At 42.2% G+C, this 22,301-nt stretch overlaps 1 protein-coding gene across 1 annotated transcript in view; it reads right to left on the bottom strand.

The window, feature by feature from the left end:
* Positions 1-1,352: 1,352 nt before the first annotated feature.
* Positions 1,353-22,301, bottom strand: part of RAB43 (RAB43, member RAS oncogene family) — a 29,991-nt gene continuing 9,042 nt past the window's right edge. The window contains exons 2-3 of the mRNA XM_019505071.1: positions 10,559-10,742; positions 1,353-8,761 (exon numbers count right to left, since the gene is read on the bottom strand). Of these exons, the coding sequence (XP_019360616.1) occupies positions 8,511-8,761; positions 10,559-10,742 (435 nt within the window). The 3' untranslated portion in view covers positions 1,353-8,510. The remainder of the gene's footprint in view (positions 8,762-10,558; positions 10,743-22,301) is intronic.

Genomic DNA, 22,301 nt, shown 5'->3' with positions numbered 1-22,301 from the left:
CACATGTAATGACTTAGGGCAGTTTGCTACTTACAGAAAAGACCCTCTCCCCCCACCACTGCCCTCCAAGTACAGAAGAAAATTAAGTTGACCATCACCTACTCTACAGTAGATTGCATCTGCTGTTCTTATATTGTTGTCTGGAAGGGAGTATCATTGGTTAAGAAGTCTGCTAAACCTAGGATAGAAGAATTAATCCAATGTGAAAGCAGCTCTACCTAAAGCAAGGAGGGGCAATTGTTTGGGCTCAAGTGACACATGGGGAGTTCTGATGAGCTGTTGGGGGCCAGGTCAGTACCATCCCCTTCACATCTCACTTGCCAAACCTTTGCTGCAGCAACTCACCAAACCTCCCTATGGGGCTGCAGGTGGGCGGGGAACAGGGTTCAGGAGTGAGAGGGGGTGGGCAAAGCTGGGATCATGGGGCAAGGCTGTGGGGCAGTGCCTGGGGCCACGGCCTGCTCCTTATATGCCTTTGCCATTGGGGGGTGGGGGAGAGGTACATGTGGGGAGGTGCTGCCTGAACACTAGCTCACAGGAGCCTGCCATTGGTGAGGGGGAGCAGGGGTGTGTGCATCAGAGTTTGCCTGGGTGGTGCAGTCTGTGCTGCCCCCTGGCACTCCACCTGGGACTGAGTCCCACCCCTTCACACTGGGGCAGCCTGTGCTACGCTTCCACTGGTGCCTGTAGCTCAGCTGGGTGCTGTTCTGCTCCCCCCACCTCCATGCTCCTGCCCCTGCCGTGCCGTGCTGCTCCCGGCAGGTGGGCAGCTTCAGCCAGGTGGTTCCTGCCCCAGCTTTTGGGGCTCCAGCTCCCAGCCACCTCCCACTGGAAGGCAGTTTGGAGCTGGAGCTGGAGCCCTGCACACTGGGGCTGGAGCTGCCCGGCTGAAGCTGCTTGCCCAGCATGGTGCAGTGTGGCACAGTGCACCAGGGGCAATAGCTGGAGCAGGAGCCATCTCTGGAGGCAGGGAGAGCTGCAACTGCACCAGGAACAGGCCCACCAGAAGCTGTGTTTGCTAATTTGGCCCTATACAGACTGCTGAGGGGGCAGCTGCACTGGATCCAGTTACCTGGCAGGCCGGATCTGGTCCACGGCCATGGTATTTTACACACCCATGGCCTAAAGCCTGATCCCACTCTCCAGTTATTACTTGAACTAAAGCCCCTCAAACATTAAAGGCAGTGGAGCTGGCTTTTATGGTTTAAACCAGGTCTCAGGTAACAGTCTCAAAAATATCTTAAAAGCCAGGGAAATGTCCTGACTACCTGCCCAAAGAAGTGTGGAACTTAGTCTCCCAGCTCAGACTCTGGGCCTTCGCCAAGAGGCAGATGCTACACTCCACGTTTTCCCTGACTATCACAGTCCCACAAAGTGAGATAAACACCAAGTCAGCAATCATCATGCTGGTATCATATGAACATGATTTTAAATGTTGGGTGCTTAGGGATTTCCAGGGATCCTAGTCCCTAAAGCAAGAATAAGATCAGCTGTAAGACAGTGCTTTAGGGCATGGACAGATGCAACATTTACAGCACATTAAACTACTTTAAAGCACTATAAAAATTGAGCAGACAAATGATACACAGTGTCACAGTGCTACAAATCAGCCTGAACCATATAAAAAAAGACTTCAATGAAACAGGAATGAGTCTTCAGCACTTCAGTGTAGTGGCAGTTACATGACTGCTCTAATGAAGTACTACAAATTGAAGTGGGATTTTAAGTGCTTTATCTATATATGTATCTGTCCATACTCTTAAATAGAGCTCTTGTGAACTTCATAGCAGCAGCTGGAGGTAGAGAGTCTATCTACAATATCTAACTATGTCCTGGCTCAATGACCACTGTCTCCAACCTATCTGAGTAAGTGCTGCAAGATTTACTCTTCACTAGCTGCGCAGCCCAATGTAAGAAAGAACTCCACTGACCTGTTTGTCTTAAAGGTGACTTGCAAAAGAAATGTTTAAACATGGTCCCTTTATTTAGTTTGTGTTTACTTTGAAGAGCTGTCAGTTTTGATTCGAGATGTGTGTTTAGCTGTTCTTTGCTAATCAAAATTTTCCCTCAAGTGTTTCAAAACTGTCTCCAAAGTAACTGGTTAAATGCTGGTGACTGTTGGTGTGCTTAATGGGATACTTTACAATGGAAGAAAATGCTACTCAGGGCATTGGTAAGCCTCCCTCTGTGGGAAGTGTTGTGGAATCATTTGCAGACAGACACCAGGATCAAACAAAGCAATCTTAGCATAGTTCTTCATTTAGAAGGTGGGACATCAGAATACGTTGGGGGGAAACTTGTATTTTATACACATGAGTGATTGAGGGCTAAGTATTGGACAACTTTGTAGCCAGATGTGTCATAGACATCTGGCTATTAGTTTAACATGTACACCATATAATAGTTCTTCACCAGGTTTCTATACATGGGAAAGATGCTTTAACTTTAGCCCCACTGTTTACAGGCAAGTTCTAGTCACCCTCAATCTAATAGTAAAATAAAAGCCAAACAATTCTTGCCCTTTTGACCAAAGACACAGTAAAAGTAACAGAAAAGATCCATGACTATGGCTGAGGAACACTCTGATCAGCCCAGAAGACTTCTACAGATCATCTCCTTGAACCTCAGTACTGATGTAGTTATGTACTGCTCAGTTCCCATGTCACTTGGTAGCCTACAAATTCAGCTTTAGGATTGGTCAGTTCTGGAATAATTTAGAGCCCCCAAGATCAAAGGAGCATCATCCCCTTGCACTACTTCCCAGCCCTGACCTTTACATTGCATCTGTGAGGAGCAATTAGCATAGAAATTACATTGGATGAGGGTCCTGGAAAGTCAGCCTAAAGCCTTTTTATGTTCTTGGAATGATGCCCATAGATTGCATCTGAAATGAGGGTCTGGCCCTGAGTCAGTGTCTTGTCTACTATGGTGGGATATCAATTCTGCTTGGGGACCCTGGGTATTACCATCCTATGAATATTAAAATAATCCATATGGGTAACTGAGGTGACTATCAAGCTAGCAAAAGCCAAGTACTTCCATCCAGCTACTGTAGGATAGCTAGAAGAAAGACCAAGGCCAATTGTTAGGGTATTAGCCCAAGCCTTGGGACTGTCACAGTCTTCCTGTGGGGCTATAGGTAGTCTCTCAATGCCTTACATCTGCATTTGAAAAGATGAGAATAGCCTTTTTATACCCCAGAGGTGTGCTGCGAGGAGAAAAAGGCTATAGATTATGACATGCTCTGGTACTATGGCACTAGAGGGTAGACGGCAGACTAATACAGCTAACTGCCTCTGTCTACTCATGAGAATGGTGCTCATGGATCTGTGATTCTCATAGAGCTACCCCCTCCCCACAAACGATACCAAACCTTAATTCCAATCCTCTTTAGCTTCTCCTACAGCTGCGTGTTCTCCTCAGTCAGGAGCCTGGTTTACTTCCTGCATGTTCCTACACAGAACAGAACTGGCAAGTGCTAAACTATGTACACTCCAAGCTTGGGAGATATCAAAGGACAGTCACCCCTCACCTTTCACAAAGAATGCATTGTTTTCGCTGTTTTCCTCCAACACACTATTTAAACAAGGTGGCATGACATGATGCACTCAGTTAATAAATGCCTGAGCATGGTGCACCACACTGACTGACAGGAAATAATTTTGACAGCCTGGGAACTTAATAGATGAAAAATGACTTGTACGTTTGAAAAGATTCACATTTTAACAAATGTTCTTGCCTCAACTATATTGTAAGAAGATAACTGTTTTCATAGAAAGCTACGACAAGAAGGGGATAATGCTGCAGATTGGGACTGATATGAGATAACAACAGATAATCAAATGCCCATCTGGATATTATTCTGAACTATAAAATATTAAATACTGGAGGTGCAAATCTCAAAGACAAATTTGAGGAAAAGGCTTTAATATTTTTGGAAGATACTGCTGCTCTGGACACTTCCTATCAGACCCCATGACAATCAAACTTAGTGTTCAAGTAAATCTGATTCTACAAGGTACTGTTGATATTGTACTAGGCATCCTAGAACTCCAGAGGCAAGGAAAAATTTTAACCCCCTGCTTAACGCTGTTTCGCTATTTTGCTATAATACTCATTTTAAATTGATACCTTATTTCACTTAGCACTCAGCAAGTTTCATTATAATGCTCATGGTCGCAATCATGGGTCATTAAAAGTAATTGTGGTTACCATCTTGGGTTGTCAGATACTTTCGTTTTCACTTCACTTTCGTTTCACTTAATACTCGTTTTTTCAGGAACCAATTAAGAACACTAAGCTGGCTCGCCTGTAATGCTAAAGCTCCACTAAAGCTTGTGGAACTCCATGAAGTGGCAGCTGGGTCACATGCTATTAATCAGGTTACCACACACACTAAGGAATATGACCTGACCTTGAATGTAGTAAAACTGATTCTCTAGTTAGGGGATTGTTTCAGTCTTGGGTATTTAGTCTCTTAAAATTTGTTTTACAAAACAAATATTAGCAGGAGTCTGTGCTGACACACATTTATTTGAAAATGATACAATTATAATTTTTTGTACAAATTCTACCCATCATGATGGACTGTATAAGCAATAGAAGACAAATTTAAAAGTTATAGCAATACTGATACAGGGAAAATATTGTTCACACAAAAGGGAACAAAACTCTAAGTGCTCTTATTTCAGTGTTTGCCACTAAAATTTGCCCTTTAAGTGGTTCGGGGAAGGGACTAATGTCCCTTTTTATGGTTTTACAGTGCTTAGCAACCTTTGGGCACTGCCAAAATCAGTAATAAATATCAATATGTATAATGGTAGCCTAAGAAGACCTACCTAAAAGCAATTCCTGCATTACACAAAAGGCTGTATGTAGTCTTGTTAATATTCAACTGTCAATAAACAGGGCTCTTAGCAAATATTTGTGACATGAACTCTGATTCGATCACTCATTCGATCTACATCATTGCACATTCCTAACCTGAGATTTCAAAACATGGTGTTGTGCCTGTAAAGCTAGGGCCAAATCCTGCTCAGCCTCTTCATTCCAATCTCCTTTTGGTTTCAGAAGGATTAGCCCAAGAAAGTTGAGCAGGACTGTGCTCCTAATGCTTACGTTGCATAGATGTGGATATGATTTATGCACCCAAGGTTAGTTACACCATAAACCGTCTTTAACAGAAATTCTTTTTTAAGATACAATTTAGGTTTTCATAGTTTTAACTAAACTTCTCTTCAAGGAACCATGAACCTAGTGAGGACTATGCTATTACCAGGCCAATGAATTTGAATGGTGTGCTCCCTCTGCCCCCCAGAGTAAATGAAACTGTCTATTGTGAATCTGAGTGTTATGCCATTGATAACAGTCAACCTGACTTGGATAAATCAAGTCTTCTGTTTGTTCCCTTATTCAAGTAGGTAGGCCATGCAAACATGTATAATGGTTGTCAGGTGTTTTTAAGTCAGAAGGCAGAGCTGACTGAACTGTAGCTATGGCATGTTACAGCAAAATGAAAGAAGCTAAACTGTATCCTTCCTCTGAAGGCACAGCAAACAAACCCAAACTGCACTGCATTTTATACTTTCTAACTGAAGCAGGCTAACTTCTTTAGGCAGGTTCTCAAACTTCAGTGATGGTGCTGAAATATCAGATGAACAAAGGCAAGGACTTGAAAATTAAAGTGCTAGATTTATTTCTGCTTGCTTACTGACCACTGGTGAATATCTGAGAGCGTGCCATGCTTTTTAGTCTTCTGGCACATCTCAGGTTCAATTCTGCCTCCACTGACAATACAGGGCCAAACTTTCACTGACTGCAATGGCAGTGCAATCCAGTCTTTTAAAGCTCTTGATCCAGTCTGGGATGCATCACGATCTAAGCTCTCAGGTGTGATTTAAGAATTTTCAGCACTGCTGTTCTTAAACACAGACAGGAGTTCTTACCAGCAGGGTTTGAAATAAGGACTTTGGCACTAATCCTGCCCATGATGCAACTCCTGACTGACACAAGATCATGTATGAGCACAGAAATTTGCCAGAGTGGCCCCATAGCTGCAAACTAAAGGAGAAGGTGACAAACAATGGTTATACCTGCTAATAATCTGCAACTTAAGGGTTTGTCCTTTTTTGTATTATAAACTTACATTTATAAAGGAGGAAATAACAATACCCATGTTACAAAAACTAAACAACAAACAGGAGATCATCTGAAATGCTACTTTTGCTGCGGTAGCTAAATGGGCAGGGAAGGAAGGGGATGGAGAGGGGTTCGCTTAAGGATTTTGGGACTAAATTTTAGTTTAGTTTTAGTTTTAAATTGGATTACCTTCCTTTTTCTAAGATTGCAGACTTTTAAGATGTCTTGGAAGTTGGGTATTTGGTTTGCTGTGTAGCAAGAGATAAGTTAGTCACCTGGAGTTCTGGAAAACTTCATCTCCAGTGTTTAGCTACTGTGGGGCACTCTGTATCTCTTCTCTTTGGAAGTAGGAGTCCAGGGGCTATCCTGGAAAACTGTCCTATGTAAAAAAAAAATCCCTACTTGTACCTCACCCTGCATTTCCATATAAAACATTAGAAATGTAAAAACTAAACTAGCTGAAAATTTTAAGGCCTCTTTACTCTTACAATTATAAAACTTGAAGTGAAAACTATCTTCTTCAATCACAAGCAAAGCCTACAAAGCATTCAGAAATCTTTTTAGTTATCTACTTCATAGTTAAAAATCAAGACAAAGTACACAGAACAGTTTAGTATGGTGCACAAGAATATTTCTGATGTATTTTTGATGCATTTAAAACATTTCTGCTCTTCCTGACTTTCATGCTTTGTATAGAATGGCTATAAATTAGTTTACTTCAAATAATAATAACAACCCACACTATGCTTTGGGGTCAAGATTTCTAACTAGTGATTTTGGGTGCTTCAGTTGTATAGCTGCCCAAATTCTAAAGAGTGGATGCTCAGCATTTCTAAAAATCAGACCCCTCAAAAGTATTTGGAGTTGCAAAAATCACTTGTTACTTCTGCAAATCTTGGTTTAAAACTAAAAACTTAAAAAAATCCTGCTTTCATTCCCTTTGTAAATCCAAGCTTGTAAAGTGCTTGAAAGGGTATATCCAGAGTGAGCTGCCGGCATCAGTACTTTCTAACTGCACATACAAGCTTTAAACCGACAGCTACATCTTCAGGTCACTTCTATTTAACAGGATTATTAAATCAAATCTAGTTCCTATTGCAGACTTCTGAGTAATAGTTAAAAAAGATTTTTCTTGCTGCAAGAAATGAAAAGCAATTGGCAAATTGTGATTGTGGAAGAGGGATCCAGATGAGTACATGAGAACATGTGCTTGTCAAGAAAAGGCTCTGTATTCTCCTACAGTCATGAGCCAAGTTTCACGCAGTTCTCAGCTACGCTGAAATACCATTTCCCATAAAATGCCCAGACTGTAGTTAAGGAATGGGAGAAAGTTCTAGTTCTGGCATTTGTGCAGTAAACCCCCTCACAACACAACTATTGCTAAACATGCATGACCAGAGATACTTTGCATGTGACAGTTAAGCACATCAAAAGAGCTCATGGCTAGCAAAGTCTGTTCAAGGTTTTTCCAGTTCGTATTATTTCCAGTGGTGCTGACACTGAGTTTATGGAATGAAATGAATAAAGCTGAAGGTAAAAACTCAATGACACCGACTTGGAAGAGGAGCTATTTGCTGTGCAAAAAAAGGAATGAAATAAATCAAACCCCTCTTCCTTCAAGGTTGAATTTAAAGGAATTAAATATCTGCCCCATACTGTTACGCAATCAGGCATCCAGTATTGCTCAGGCTGATTTCACTATTTGTAAGAAAGGTAGTATTAAAAAGTATCTGAGAGAAGGGCTGTCTCTTTGGCTTTTACCAGCGTTAGCTAGCAATCTGCATGCCACATTTCACTTGCAAGGAGACAGCTTCCACTGCAGTCCAGTGCCTAAGTCAGAGGAATGCTGCTTGGTCCCACATTTAAAATAATCAAACATTTTGATACTTTTGCCATAGACTCTCTCCATCCCTGCTAGAATCTGACTCCGGTCACAGGTGGAATGTTAAGAATAAAGAGACACTATCAAGGCTGAATAACCTAAAATATAAATAGTGACCATCTTTGCCAGGTATCATATACCAAAGGGCATAGGACTGCAGTTGTGTGGCAAGTTCCTGTTCAGCTGCTATCAGCCCCCAAGCCCCCAACAATCAATTCGAAGCTGCTTGCCTCAGATTCACAACTCACCGTGAAGGTTACAGCAAAGAAAATGATGGAAACAAAGAAAAAGTGAATGTCAAGGTTGACTTTTAGAGCTAAACCTTAATCAAGTCGCTTTTTAAAAATCAGAGACATAATCCTCATTGCACTGGTGTCTAACTTCTACAAAAATGCTGCTTTCACAGGAGAATACAGCTACTGGGCTACTCAGCATTAGGTTGAAGCACCATCTAAATTCCAGTTAAGTTAGGAATATTAGCTAGTTCATATCAGCAGCCACACCCCCAGCCCTCTACCACATCTTTACTATCAAGCTTGATGCTGTCTGTGTTTTTCTCACTGAACATTGGGCCTCCATGCCTCATCATGAGCTCTGTGGCCATCTTCAGAAAAGCCTCCTCCACATTTCTGGAGTCTTTCGCAGAGGTCTCTATGGCACAGATGATATCATAGTGTTCAGCCAGACTCTGGGCTTCCTCCAGCTGAACCTCTCGAAGGTCACTTAGGTCAGACTTGTTTCCTGGCAGAAAAAAGTGAAATTATTTACAGACTGACTTCTCATGATTACTGATATCAGGGCAAATGTTAAGCAAAGAGATGTGATGTGTAGAAGACAAAAGACAGTAGCAGGACCCATGGAAGTGAGACTGGAGTGCAACAGCTGGAGACCGGGAAGGCAGAGAAAATAAGTTGTTAATCAAAAGCCACAGCCATTTTTGGGGAGAGGAATGGAAAGTGAAAGTGAGACCAAGTAAGAGCTGTTATTCTGCAGAAACTGAATGATTCAAAATATTATATAAAATTAAAATACTATTCCCTCTTTGGACTCAGGAAACACAGTTCACACTTCTGTGCTTACAGAGGACAGAGAACAGTTATTTCTCATAAGAAACAAAATTATACACAAGGCCTGCTTTTCAGACATTCAGAAATATGACTGCACATCTAACACTCACGCTGAACATGCAGCTGCCTTACCTGTATCTGCACATTCAGTCTGTGCATTTTTTACATGTGAAATTCAGGCTTCCTGTAACATCATTACAGTGAGCAAAATCAGAGATGGCTGAGTTAATGAAAGATGAACAGCAAAGAAAACCACTATTTAGCATGAAATGAGTTCAGGAAATCTTAAGGTTTATAATGTGGTAAAATGGTACATGCCAGACTAAGCCATGACATAAGACACAGAACATTACTGTTTAAAGTAAGTAATGTACTCACCAGCCGATAAACTATTTACAAGTTAGGACTAGAGGCTGAGGATCTCAGACCCTCTTCTCATTAAGAATGAACATATGTGCTGTGGTAGTGTGATCAAAATAGGAAAACAGAAGTAGAAATTCTTGGGGTCAACCCTTACCTCTGACAGTGACTGCCCCTAGAGCTGATCAGAAGTTTGGGCTATGACTGCCATTTTCCTCTGGAGTGAAAAGGGTACCTAGACGTCCTACTTAGGAAACTATTTACAGCAGAACATGTTCACACTGAGCCCCTCAAAGTATTCCGACAAGAACTGCAGGATAGATCTCAGGCCATTTAGCCTTCCTCAGCATAACTGTCCCTTCAAGGGACATTCTGAAGTAACTTTTGGTTCGGGAAGGAATCATCATTCTTCATGGAAGGTAAAAATAATTATTTCTTAACTGTTGGGCAAAACATTTTATTTAAAATATTCATAATTAAATAAAATTTTAGCTCTAAGGGCCCTGGCTCAGCTGTGGCTTCCAGTGCTTCTGAGCTCTATGTCAGCCTTAATGTACTGCAGGGAACCAAAAGACTTAAAGCCCTGAGAGATGTGGCTGAGAAGGTTTATAGCTGAAACTCCTGGTTCTGCAGCAGGGAGCCCATAACCTCTGAGAGCCCTAAAGTTCTCCCAACTCCCAGACTGCCTCTTGGGGAACCCTGGCTATACTATCCTTTTCCTCAACCAAAGGGCAGGCCACATAATAGGACAGCCCTAGACCAAGGAAGCCTTGGGATCATTGGTCCCAGGGCAGTTACATGGGAAAAATAAAATACAGAAGCCTGGGGTCCCTAACGCTGTGCCAAAACGGCTGGTAGCAGCTCAGGCAGGTTTTGGACCCAAACCTACCTTCATTTTGTCAGGCATTCATCAAAACAGATACATTTCTAAAAAATGTTTCAGTTGATATGAACTGGCATTTTCTGACAAAAGTATATTTCCTCAGAACATTCACAACTACGTCTACTCTTTTGACTTCTGTAAAAGAGAGATAAAACTGTTATTTCCCTAGTTCAAATACCTGTGCATTGTTTTGTAGTGCTAAGCATTTCATTCATGCTCCAAACTCACCAATGAGCAACTGTACAATGTTGGAGCCAGCGTATTTCCTCACATCCTTGATCCAGCGAGGAATGGACTGGAAAGAGCCCTTCTTGCTGATGTCATAGGCCAGGATTGCTCCGTTGGCGCTCCGGTAGTAGCTCTGGGTGATTGTTCGGAATCTCTCCTGGCCTGCTGTGTCCCAGATCTGCAACTAAACACAACAAGCATGTGGTGAGATGCTGGCTAGTTTACACAGGGGGTGCTGACTTTTTTCAACTCAAGTCCTTTTACTTCTTAATGAAGATGCCCGAGTTGAGACTGAAAAAAACATGCATTGAGTTCTTCTGGTTAACAGGACAGGAGTTCTGTTTCTTTACATAAAATCTATACACAATGTAATTCCCTTTTTATATATAAACCGTACAGCCCTGAACTGTGATGAGAATGATGTACTCAGGGCAACATTTTCACACTTGACTGAGTAAAGTTAGCACCTAAATCTATATTTAGACACTAATGTAAAAGATGTACTACCAGTTCCACCTTTCACTGAAGGCAACAGCCGCTTAGAATACTCAACAACTCAGAAAGCCAAGTCTTTTTTGCTTGGGTATCTGAAGTTTTGACCTAAAAAAAAAAACTTTAGGAACTAGGAAGATGTGTTTCAGGACTGACTGTCTCTCGATCATCCTATTTAGGTGGTTAAACAGACATTTTAAGTTGGTAGTAACATGGCTGTCTAAACTGCTATGCTCTCACTTAAATCCAATGACACAGGATCATAGAAAAGCAGGCCTGGAAGAGACCTCAAAGTCATTTCTAATCCAGGCCCCTGTTCAATTCAGGATCATCCCCAAATGAACTGTCCCAGCCAAGTGTCTGTCTAACCTGCTTCTGAAAGTTTCCAAGGATGGAGATTTCACAGCTTGTCTGGTTGGCCCGTACTGATGCCTGACTCACTCCCATAGTTGGAAAGTTCCTCCTAATCTCCAGCCTATATCTCCCTTGCTGCAGTTTGAGGCAGTTGCTTCTAGTCCTGACCCCTACAGCCACAGAGAAAAGCCCATCTCCATCCTCTCTATAATCGCTCTTTATAATAATTTGAAGTGTTATTAAATCCCTCCCATCTTCTCTTCTCCCAGCTAAACAACCCTAGTTCTTTCAGTCTTTCTTCATAAGTCTTGCCTTCCCGGCCCCTGACCATTTTTGTTGCCCTGTACTAGACTACTTCCAAACTGTCCACATCCTTCTTGATGTGTGGGGCCCAAAACTAGACACAGTACTCCAGGTGAGGCCTCACCAGAATGGCCAGTTTTGTATCCTGTGTTGGAGTGCATACTTCAGAAGAAAGTGTTCTAATACTCATAGCAAACAACATAAAATATTCTTTTCTGTCCTTCTGCAGTCTTATAGAGGGTCTCAGAGGCTGCCAGCTCATTACAAGACTCTTAAATGGTTGAGTTTTATTGTGATATAGTGACTGTGGGCTGAGCTTTACATACATATATAATTATCTTGAGAGCCTGCATTTTGTCAGCAGTACACTAAATGAGGAAAATTGGAGCCATTATCATTTTGGCTGAGACAACTCAGTTTGATTGCTAACCTGTCATCTCCCATTCAGAATTTATAAAAATGTCTTCTTTTACTTAAAAAAAAGAAAGAAATGAAGTAACATTCCACTACCAATGCCCTACTGTAACAGAGGGCTTCTATTCCCTGTTATTTTAAGGGAGAAAAAGGGCCGCTCAGTAGGGTTGCAATCCGGCTAGGGACAGACATTACAAACAGACTGGTTTAAGTGATCAGAAACTGGTTTAAACCTGTAATAGAGCAGATGTTCAGTGCACATAAACCAGTTTGAGAATGGCTGAAAGCAGTTTGAGATAAACCTGGTTGAATGTAGTATGAGACTTAATTGATTTGGCTCAAACCGATTTATGCAATGTCTGTCCCAGACCCCTAGCTGGTTTAAGATAAACCAGACACCCCCAGCATCCTGGCATGTTCTCTAGGATGGGCGGAGCTCTCTGCTCCACAGCAGGGCTGGCCCCTCCCCTCTGCTTCCTGGCTGGAGCTCCAGAGAGTGCAGGCTGCTTCCCTGCTCCCCTCACCTGTGCCTGCTAAGCAGGAATTCCCCTCTCCCCTCTGCCTTCCTGAGGAGGTGTCTGTGTATTAGCTAGCACATCATAAGCTGACTATGGTCTGTGCTGAATCAACAGGCAGAATCAACAAGTAGCTGGTAATGCCCCTCTGTTGTTTTCTTAATTGGGAGATAAACACTGTTATCAATTCCCTGCTGGGCTAATCAGAGCTTCTGCCATGCTCCCCTCAACTCAGCACTGTAGAATGGAAGGAAGGGCTGCTCTAGTGCCCCCCACTTCTAGCCTGAGCTACTGCAGGCATGTACCTGCATGTCTGTGCAGTTACGAAGTGATTCAGCCTAGGCAGGTTAGACTAACCTGTAAAGATTGATTCAGTTCAGGCTCAGGCTTTTTCAATGTCTGTCCCTAGCCTCAGTGAGCATCTGGAACAGGACTAGCTGCCAGAAAGTAAGTGGTTGAAGCAGCAGAAAGACAGGAGCCTACAGATGACTACTTGGGAGCAAGTTGCACTGCAACAGGACAGAGCGCTGGATAGGTAGTTGAGTGGGGACTGCAATGCAGGTTGATTAAAGCTAAGGAGAAACCCTTGTGCAGAGTTGGGAAACATGTGACTGGAAGGGGTGGCGGTCCTGGGGAATATAAGCCCAGACCCAGGCTGGTCCTAATCTCTATAAGCAGAGGAGGTCCTGACAGTATAGGCTGCTAGAATGAAAGCTGCAGACCCAGGAAGGTACCCTGGAGGCTGGAGGAAAGCAAGAAGATAGGGGAAGGGGTCTGCAGAAATGGAGAGACAGAAGGTGAGGTTTACACTTTAAGTTAAAGACTGGTAGGTTTGTTTAACTGGAGGCTTGAGTTGTGGCTACTGGGACTATGGAGGCCAAGATAGGGTGCCTGAGAGGCATTCCATCCTATAAGGGTGGACACCACAATAGAGCCCTGTTGGGGCCAGGGGCCCTGTAGGCTGAGTGGGCAGAATCACAGTAGGCTGAGATAGAGGCAGGAGCTTTGCCAAGATTTGGGACCTGGTGAGCTGGAATAGCCCTGCCAGGGCCAGGGGCCTGGAGGGCTGGGTGAGTGGAGTGAAGGTAGGGCCAGAGGGTCTGGTACATGAAACAGAGTAATAAGACCTGTGGGGCATGGGTATGGCTGTGGGGGCAGCCGGAAGCCATGATTCAAGCCCTTAGGGCATGATTAGGGGCAGAAAGCTGTGATTTGGACCAGTAGGGCTGTGATAAGTGTCCTTGAGGCACAGATGCCAGCAAGGCACGGTGTGTTGGTCAGCAGGTCTCTTGGCATGACCGAGACTGGTGTGTCTGGTTAAGCAGATGGAGCTAGAATGAATATCGATCCAGCAGGCTCACTCAGGGACTCGAGCCTCCAAAAGCAACCTACCAATTACATCCAGGTGAGGCAGAAAAGTCAGAGAGGAGCACATCCCAAGGAGCTTTGGCTGCCCACAAGGGGGTGTCATGGCTGCTCTCAGAGTCCTACTGCACCTAGGCATATACAGACTGCAAATACTAAAAAAAAGAATAATCTAAAAAAAGATTGTTGCTAAAGGGTAATACAGTTATTATATTTACACAGCCTAATTGGAAAATCTGAATTCTTAATCCGGGAAATCATTCGAAAACAGTATAAATCATACTATGGCATACCATATGTCTATGCCATAAAAATGCACCTGTCATTACAGAAACCTTAATTCTCGTACAAAGTATTTTTTCTAGTAGTTTCAAATGGTGGAGTTACAAAACTCTGCTAAAAAACCCATGAAAATTCTATAGGAATATACTGACTTCAAAAGCAAGTCACATACCTAATTCTACACATTTTCCACTTTTAAATCACATACCCATCATTAGCAGCAAGAAAAAAGAATACTAAAGAGCAGACTTTTCAGTAAATTTTCTACCGTTTCTCATTTAGAATATCATGGGGGGCAGGGGGTAAAAGATACTGAAATTTAAAAAAAAAACCAAATAATCAAAGACTAACTGTAAAACCCCTAGGTTGGATTTAAGGTTGTGATGAAATATTCTTTTGTATGTCATAGCAATATGTTTATATATACAATGTAAGATATGAAGTCCTTATTTATTGCTTCCCCTGTCTTAAGTGCTTGGGCTTTATAATTGCTATGATAAGCTACATTTGTCACTTAGCAACCTTAACTGTTTTTAAACAATTTTTGTTTTTGTAATTACATTGGCAACAACATTCAAAAACAGTGAGAGAGAGAGAAAAGTTAGGATTGTTGGGGAATATGGATTTGGGTCAAACAAATCCATTAAGGAGCACAAAATAACTAGATAGTGGGTGCCTCTACATGAGACACTAAAAGCATCATAGATTAATTCTACTGCACATTTGCGCGTCACAGCGAAAGCCATGCTACGTGCAGCAGAATTAGCCTACTGCGCATTAGCATCACTTAAAAGATGTGCATCAACTACTGAACGTTAAATTAGTACCTGTTATTACATGCACTAAACTTACTGCACCGCAATTATGGAGCATTAATGCACGTACAGATGTGCCCCGTGAGATTTGTAGTGAGCTCTCAGGAGATTATCACCAGGAACAAATGAGCACAGAGTAAAGGAGAGATGATAAATATTTACTGTTCTAAGGGGATATGAGAGAATACTTGAACTGGAAAAAGAGAACCACCTGCCCTCATCATGGTTTCACTACTGAATATCTTTACTGCAGGTGTTGGCTATTTTACTCTACGTTTTTTTCTTTGAATTTTTTAGATTGTTCAGGCTTTAGCACTGTCTGGTGCTGGGAGACAACACACTAAACAGAGCATACTACTTTGCTACCTATTTTTGTATTAGGAATAGATACTGTACAATAGGTATACTGTATATAACACTTAGAATTGCAGACATTATAGCATCCTGTTCTTGTTTTTGCACAGTTTGATGGCTTGAATGCTGAATAACATACCTGATAAAGGGTAATATGTACATTTTGGGCTGTGCTACTTTGAATTATGCCACAGTGAGGCTAAAATAACAGCTGAAATGGGGTTTTTACAAATTGGTGGTGGGCAGAGGAGGGGGACAGAATGGGACAAAACCAAACCATTTTTTTCTTTAATATTTTCAGCACTGATATATCAAAATGTTATGATGCATCTTGACAGGTGCAATTGCAAAGACCACCCTACCTAGTACAAAAGAACATGGTGAATCAACTCTTCCTCAGGTATGATGTATTATCATAATTTGCATTTCCAAGAATGAAGCCTGAATAAGGAAAAATATGGACAATCCTTGAAGTGACCAAATCCGGCCAAGCGCTGCCATTCCACAGAGTGCTGTCAGGGGATCTAATTGTCGTATCTCCAGGTATTCTAAGCTTCTGGGGTCTGAGTGGAGCACGGGCATTCTCCTAATCTTAAGGTGAAGACACTCTGCCTAGGAGCCTTCCTGAGACCTAAGACCCACAGTCCAACTGCTTTAGTGTTGACCCTTCAGACTCCCACCATAACCTTGATCACCTTTGGCCAAATTCCAGGAAAGGGGTAAACAGGTTTGTTCCATTTCTAAATAGACAATGCATTGTCTAATAGACAAAGTACCCAAGACTACAGACTGTCAGAACACATTTTCCAAGTCCTAGTTCCGCTTTCCCTTGGAAGTCCATTTGTGGTCAGGTAGGCTGGGTTTTGCCCTATGTTATCAGGCTCCTGGGACAGGCAGCTTCCACTGAGACACTGCTTCAAATGGCTGGGTCTCTGCTGCCCCATATCTTGTCTCTTAATAATGTTTCTGTCCTTTGGTAAGGTAACATCCGGATCAGCCTCATCAAGTGATCACAGACCCCTGCCAACTGATTTTTTTTTTTGGTGGCTAAGGTAACCTCTCCCATGCCAATTCTGTTGGTCTTAGTGGCACTTGGGATGTTTGAACCGAGAACCCATCTTTGATGGCTCTCTATTACTAGATCTGTTTACCACATTTTGGAGTTTCAGGCCAACAGATCTGAAGGACAAGAGAAAATAAAGAACACATTCAAAACAGTTGGAAGCTTGGTACAGAATTCATAAGCTGCACAAAAAGATTCTCCAAATCATCACAAATATATCCCATACTTCCATATAGTCAGCATTGATTTAGCAATTCCATATACTTTAAGAAAAAGGCTATAGAATCCCTAAGTACTTTCTTAGGCTCTAAAGCTAACTGTCCTGTAAAACAATGGTATTAGAAAACGCAGGCGTGTATTCTTCTAGCATAAATACTTATTCATTCCAATACCCCTGTGTTCATAAAGTCTTGTCACCACCCTTCCTACCTGGAAGCAATTCTGCTGTTTGTATGCCAATGGAATTTCCATCCCAGTATGAAGAACTCTCTCTTCTTATAATGTAAAAGCCATTTAGAAATGCTTTATTTTGCATTTCTAGGCTAGCAAAATGGCACATTACTCATTCCAGGGGAGCTAGCAAGTAAAAATGCAGCAGGGTTTCAAATACTGAATATGACGCGCAGAAACACTGTAATACAGCACCACACAAACGTCTTGTTATAACAGCTATAGGCCGTGCAGTGACTTTTTGCCACAAGTAGAAAGAATGCTATTCTATATAGGTTTAATATTGCAGTTATCACTAGTAATATTGGGTACCTCAATACAAGTATAGTGCATCAAGCAATATGACTAACATGTTTCACCTGTTTGTTCTCTCTCATAATCTCTCTAGGGCAGAAATGTACACAAGGAGCATACTAGTTTAGGATGTTTTTGAACATGCACATTTGTGTATACATAGATATATAGGCAGGGTTCGAATTATACTTTGAGTCTTGAGGGATCTGCAAAAAAAAAACTGGCTGCCCACCACAATGCCCTAATAAAATTGGAGACCCCCCTGGTTATGGTTTTAAAATCTTACTGGGGGGCTCTCATCTCTTATGGGGGGCTCATCCCCCCTGAAATCATAATTCAAACTCTAAATATAGGGTATGTTCCCACAAGCATGCAGTTGTGGTTTGTTGCACATCAAAGTCATCTGAAGTGCTGCAATCCACATGTGGTGTACATGTACCCATATGCCGTGCTAATTTGCAGCATGCCAGGTTGTTGTTTTTTTGACACAAGGAGATCCCAGGAAATTCCAGTGTCAAAAACCCCCCATGATTAAAAAAAAGTGGTGTGGTGTACATGGCAGCAGTGTATGCTGCTAGAAACAAGAGCCTAGCCAGCCAGAGCCAAGCTCTGGTTACTGGCCAGGCTCCAAGAGGTAGGCTGAGCACCACTGCTGGCTTGGGTGGCCCCCAGGATCTAGGTAAAGCTCCTGGGGCCAGTACTGGTGTTGGCCCCAGGCTCCCCTACTCCACCCAGGTCCCTTTGCCACACGCTGGAGCATGCATGCAGGGGCACAAATATGTGCCACTGCTATTTGTCCTGCTGGAAATGCATACCCCTGCATGTGAGTGCTTGTGGCAATGCGTCCATAGGTATTAAGTTGGGGAAAGCAAGTTCCAAGAAATGTGCCTTGCACTTAAAGCAGAATGGAGTAAGGTCTGTGGTGGTCCTTCATTTCTATGGAAGTGTCATTCCACAATCTTGGACTGGCCCTGAAGAAACTTTGATCCAAAGTTATCATTTGCTACAAGACAGGATCGATCAATGTAAGTTCTGCAGGACATGTCTAAAGGAAGTTTTACTTGAGAAGGGAGTTTTACTCTGGAATAGAAAAAACAAGTATTTCCAGGGGTTCCAAACAGCTCTTTCTTACTACAGAGAATCACTTGAAGAAAGACCTCAATAAACTTGGAAAAAATGTGCAAGATTATCACTTCTAGAAAGTATTTAGTTGTTGACTTCTATTATAAAGGTGACAGGGAAAATGTATCAGTCTCAAGAGACTGTGTAAAGTGCAAAGTTTAGCATCTTCAAAAAATTTCAGTAGTGAAATGCTTCTTTGTAAGTGATGCTAAATCAACTGACTGTTAAGCCTTTTTATATTAAATGGCAAACTACAATATACATTTATGGATGCCGACAAATTTCTAAATGTATTTTTAAAAAAGCTTTACTGTGTCACTTCATTTATACAATTGATGCCAACAAGAACAAAACCCAAGTTTGATCAGTTGAGGCCTCCTTGGCCACATCAACACGTGTGTATTAATGGGCAGCAAAAAACTCTGGCATATATTGTGCCTAAGTTTATTGCTCCTGGGCTCTGCATTTACACATGTACCTGGGACTGCAGCACCTTGAGCCATGATGGAGCAGCCCCACCTGGCAGAAGCATGGGGAGGGGAGCAGCCTACCTGCCTGGGGATGCCAGCTGGGTCAGCATCTACACGAGCACTGCTGCACATGAAAAGACTCTGAAGCAGGATAGTACTTAATTTTATAAATACTAACCTGCTGTGGGGGTTATTGGTTTCCTGAAGCCTAAAAGGGCCACACATGTAGACACTGAGACATTTACTGCAGAACTAATTAGGCAACTCTGCAGTAAACATCTTGTGTAGACATGCCCCTTGTCACCTAATACAGGGCTGTCCAACTGGTGGTCTGAGGACTACATGTGGCCCATGAAAGATAAACATGCAGCTCCCAGGCTCCTATAAGGCTGCTGCTGCTACTGCTCCAGCAGCAGGTGGGGTGTTGGAGCTCCCCCTCCCTCCCCTGGCTTCTGCTGCTTTCCTCCTGGGGGTGGGGCAGCACGCCATGGCTGGCACAGCCCACAGAGCTAGGAGAGATGTCAGACTGGAGAGCCTATGTGGCACAGGAGCCACGTGAGGCAGAGTGCCATGCCACATGGGGAAGAGCCTGCCTGCATGTGCAGTGGAGGAGGGGGCAGTGCTCACCTGCATGCACAAGCAGGGATGCGCAGCCTGCAGGCCCTGTGACCCCTAGTCACTTTGAAGTTGGATAGACCTGTTTAGATGTGTAATTGTATTATTGTACAGAACCTGAAAGGAAATAATGTTTTAGCCTATCATGACATTTTTCCAAAAATTTGAGTTTGCAGAGAATGTTGCTTTGGTTTGTTTGGTCCAGCAGTGGGACGTCAAATTCACTTAGAAGCTGCCTGAAATTCTACCTAGTTCACAGTGTCCAGACCAGGGTATCAAAGAGAAGACATGGCCTTCATATAATAAATGTTTTAGTTTAATTTATTTTTCAGGACAACATCATTTCTGCCCTTCCTCTCCCCTGATCTGTCTTCTTTTTTTTCCTGACCTTGTGTCTTACCTGGTTTGTTTGGCTTTCTTTCCCCTTCTTTATCCTTTCCTGCTGCCCTACTTCATTCATTTAAAACAGGGGTGTTAAAGGTACAGCCTATGAGCCAGGTCTGGCCTGCAGAGTCCCATAATCTGGTCCCTGGTGCTACTCTTGGGTCTGGAGTTAACCTACATGCTGTATATTGCACGTGCCAGACTGGCCCTGCATGCAGGATCTGGGCCCTGCAGTGCATGCAAGACCCACTCCTGGGTAGGCACCACATGCAGCATGGGTCCTGGACAGGCTGGAGAAGGCCCTGCATGTGGTGCAGTCACAGCCAGAGCAAGTGACACATGCGCTGGATCCAGCATGGGGGAGTAGGGCAGGAGTGGAGGGGGCTGTGGGTCCAATCTGCCCCAAGAGACTGGCCACATGCCATTCACCCAGCCTGTAGACTAGCCCTCCACCACTCATCTAGCATGCAGGGTCAGATGAGTTTGACATCCCTGACTTAAATACTGAGGTCACGTTTCTACTCGTGTGTAATCTTTGGGCATCACAGTTGATACTCCAGTTAGACTGGGGTAATTCTGTCAGTTAGATAGAATTTCTAGTTTAAGGTTATCTGCAGATTCAGACAGATGGCACTTGCACTGGTTTCACTTGGGTCTCATTTGGGAAGGTCAGTGCTACAGCCATGAGTGCTGACATTTCCTTTTTTTTCTGAATAAAAGCTGATACTCTAAATATATGCCATGTGTGCCAAATCTAGCCCAAAGACCATATGTTTGATACCCCTCTTCTATATAATGCTAATGCTCAAGAAGTATAGTACAGTATGTCACAAATATATACAAAGACAGCAAAACGCTCTGTTGTTCCTCAAATGTTGATATTAGGCAGAAAATAAATAAAAGTGGATAACTATAACATTGGAATATTTAGATCGTTAATAAACATATAATCAATTCAAAAGGATATGAATCGAAACAACACACTCATACCTGACCTTCAAGCTTCACTAAGAATATTTGTCCTTTAAATTGTACTGGACTTCCATTTTTCCCCATATCACTGACAACATATTTTGGTGTTGAGGTGGTGCTGTTGCCATGATGGTCCAGGAGATATGCAAGAAGTAAAAAGGGAAATCACTCACAAGAGTTACTGGACCAACTGTCTGGTTGGTATAAACATAGGAAGGGTGCTATGCTACCTGAAAGCTTGCCTATAGCAACCATACAGTTCATTCAGTAAGAGATTATCCACAAGAGTTCCTGCTGCTTGCATAACACATTTTATCAGGTCTGTATTTTTTCCCCCAACTGTGAGCCCTTTGGACAGGACAGGACCTGGGCCTCTTGTTTGGGAAATGACAAAACACAGCAGATGAAAATGATAATTTGAAGACACCACTGAAAGCACCATCTGCATTCTACCAGAGTTGTCTTATTTACAGGTTATGAGCATTTTATTTCTGTATTGTAAAAAAGTGCAACTTTTTGAAGTGAAATAATCAGACTTTTGGTTAAAAATAGTCCAAACTATGGATATTGACATAGAAGTTTAACACAAATAATCATCCCAGACAGAGACGCCTCAGGGAGACGGGATAATTCAAATCAACACCTAAATTAAAAAAATCTACTTCTCCATAAAGTATGCATGTTACAGAAGCTATTTCCTGTTTTTAATGCTTCTCTCCCCTCTGCTTTATGAAAGACATCCTCTGACAGGGAAAACTGACTACATAAACATTAACTACACGTAAAGTGCTGTTAAAAGAACAAAGTAGACAAATTTAAAAAAAGACTCTAAGCTTATAGTTATTACAACCTTATACATTACTAAAAACACAGTGGGCAAAGCTTTTAAACAGAAGTTTAAGTTAAACTGTTGTCCTTTCATGTCAAAGAAAGTCACTGTTAAGCTCAGTGTCCAAGTTCCATATCTGGGGTTCAAACCTTTGAAAGCAATTTCTGAAGTCAGTCCACTTGGGGCCTTAGACCATAAGGTGTTTAATATGCATTAAAGTATAACTGTCTTTACAAATGGTCCCTGAAGCTATTCCATCTTAGACCTTATGTTAAGTGAATAATTGAGGAATGTTTGCTTGCATGTGCTTGTACAATGAATAGCCTAATTAAGACTTCTGAACTACTGCCTTGCTATACTACTGCTTTAATTTTGGCTTTGACTGTTTAAATAAGTAAACCGAGAGATTCTATTTTAGGACAAACTGAAGGATAGTCTTCATGTATTAAGACAGATCAACTGAACCTGTATTTTTAAGTTATTTTCTTTTCTCGTTCACCAGTAGATGCAGTTCTTCAAAATGTCCAGTATGATAATTACTCTTAAAGATTAATGTTACATTTAATCCATATTATTGTTAATTTCCTGCTAAAATAAGTTGCTGAAAAGTGACCTAAGACAATTTTTACTTGTAAAGTGGCAAATGAACA

The sequence above is a fragment of the Gavialis gangeticus genome, unplaced genomic scaffold, assembly GCF_001723915.1.
Source record: "Gavialis gangeticus isolate Ggan-Ray unplaced genomic scaffold, GavGan_comp1, whole genome shotgun sequence".
Classification (NCBI taxonomy): Eukaryota; Metazoa; Chordata; order Crocodylia; family Gavialidae; genus Gavialis; species Gavialis gangeticus.
Note: the sequence above shows the minus strand (reverse complement) of the source record. Positions and strands in the feature narration are given on the sequence as shown.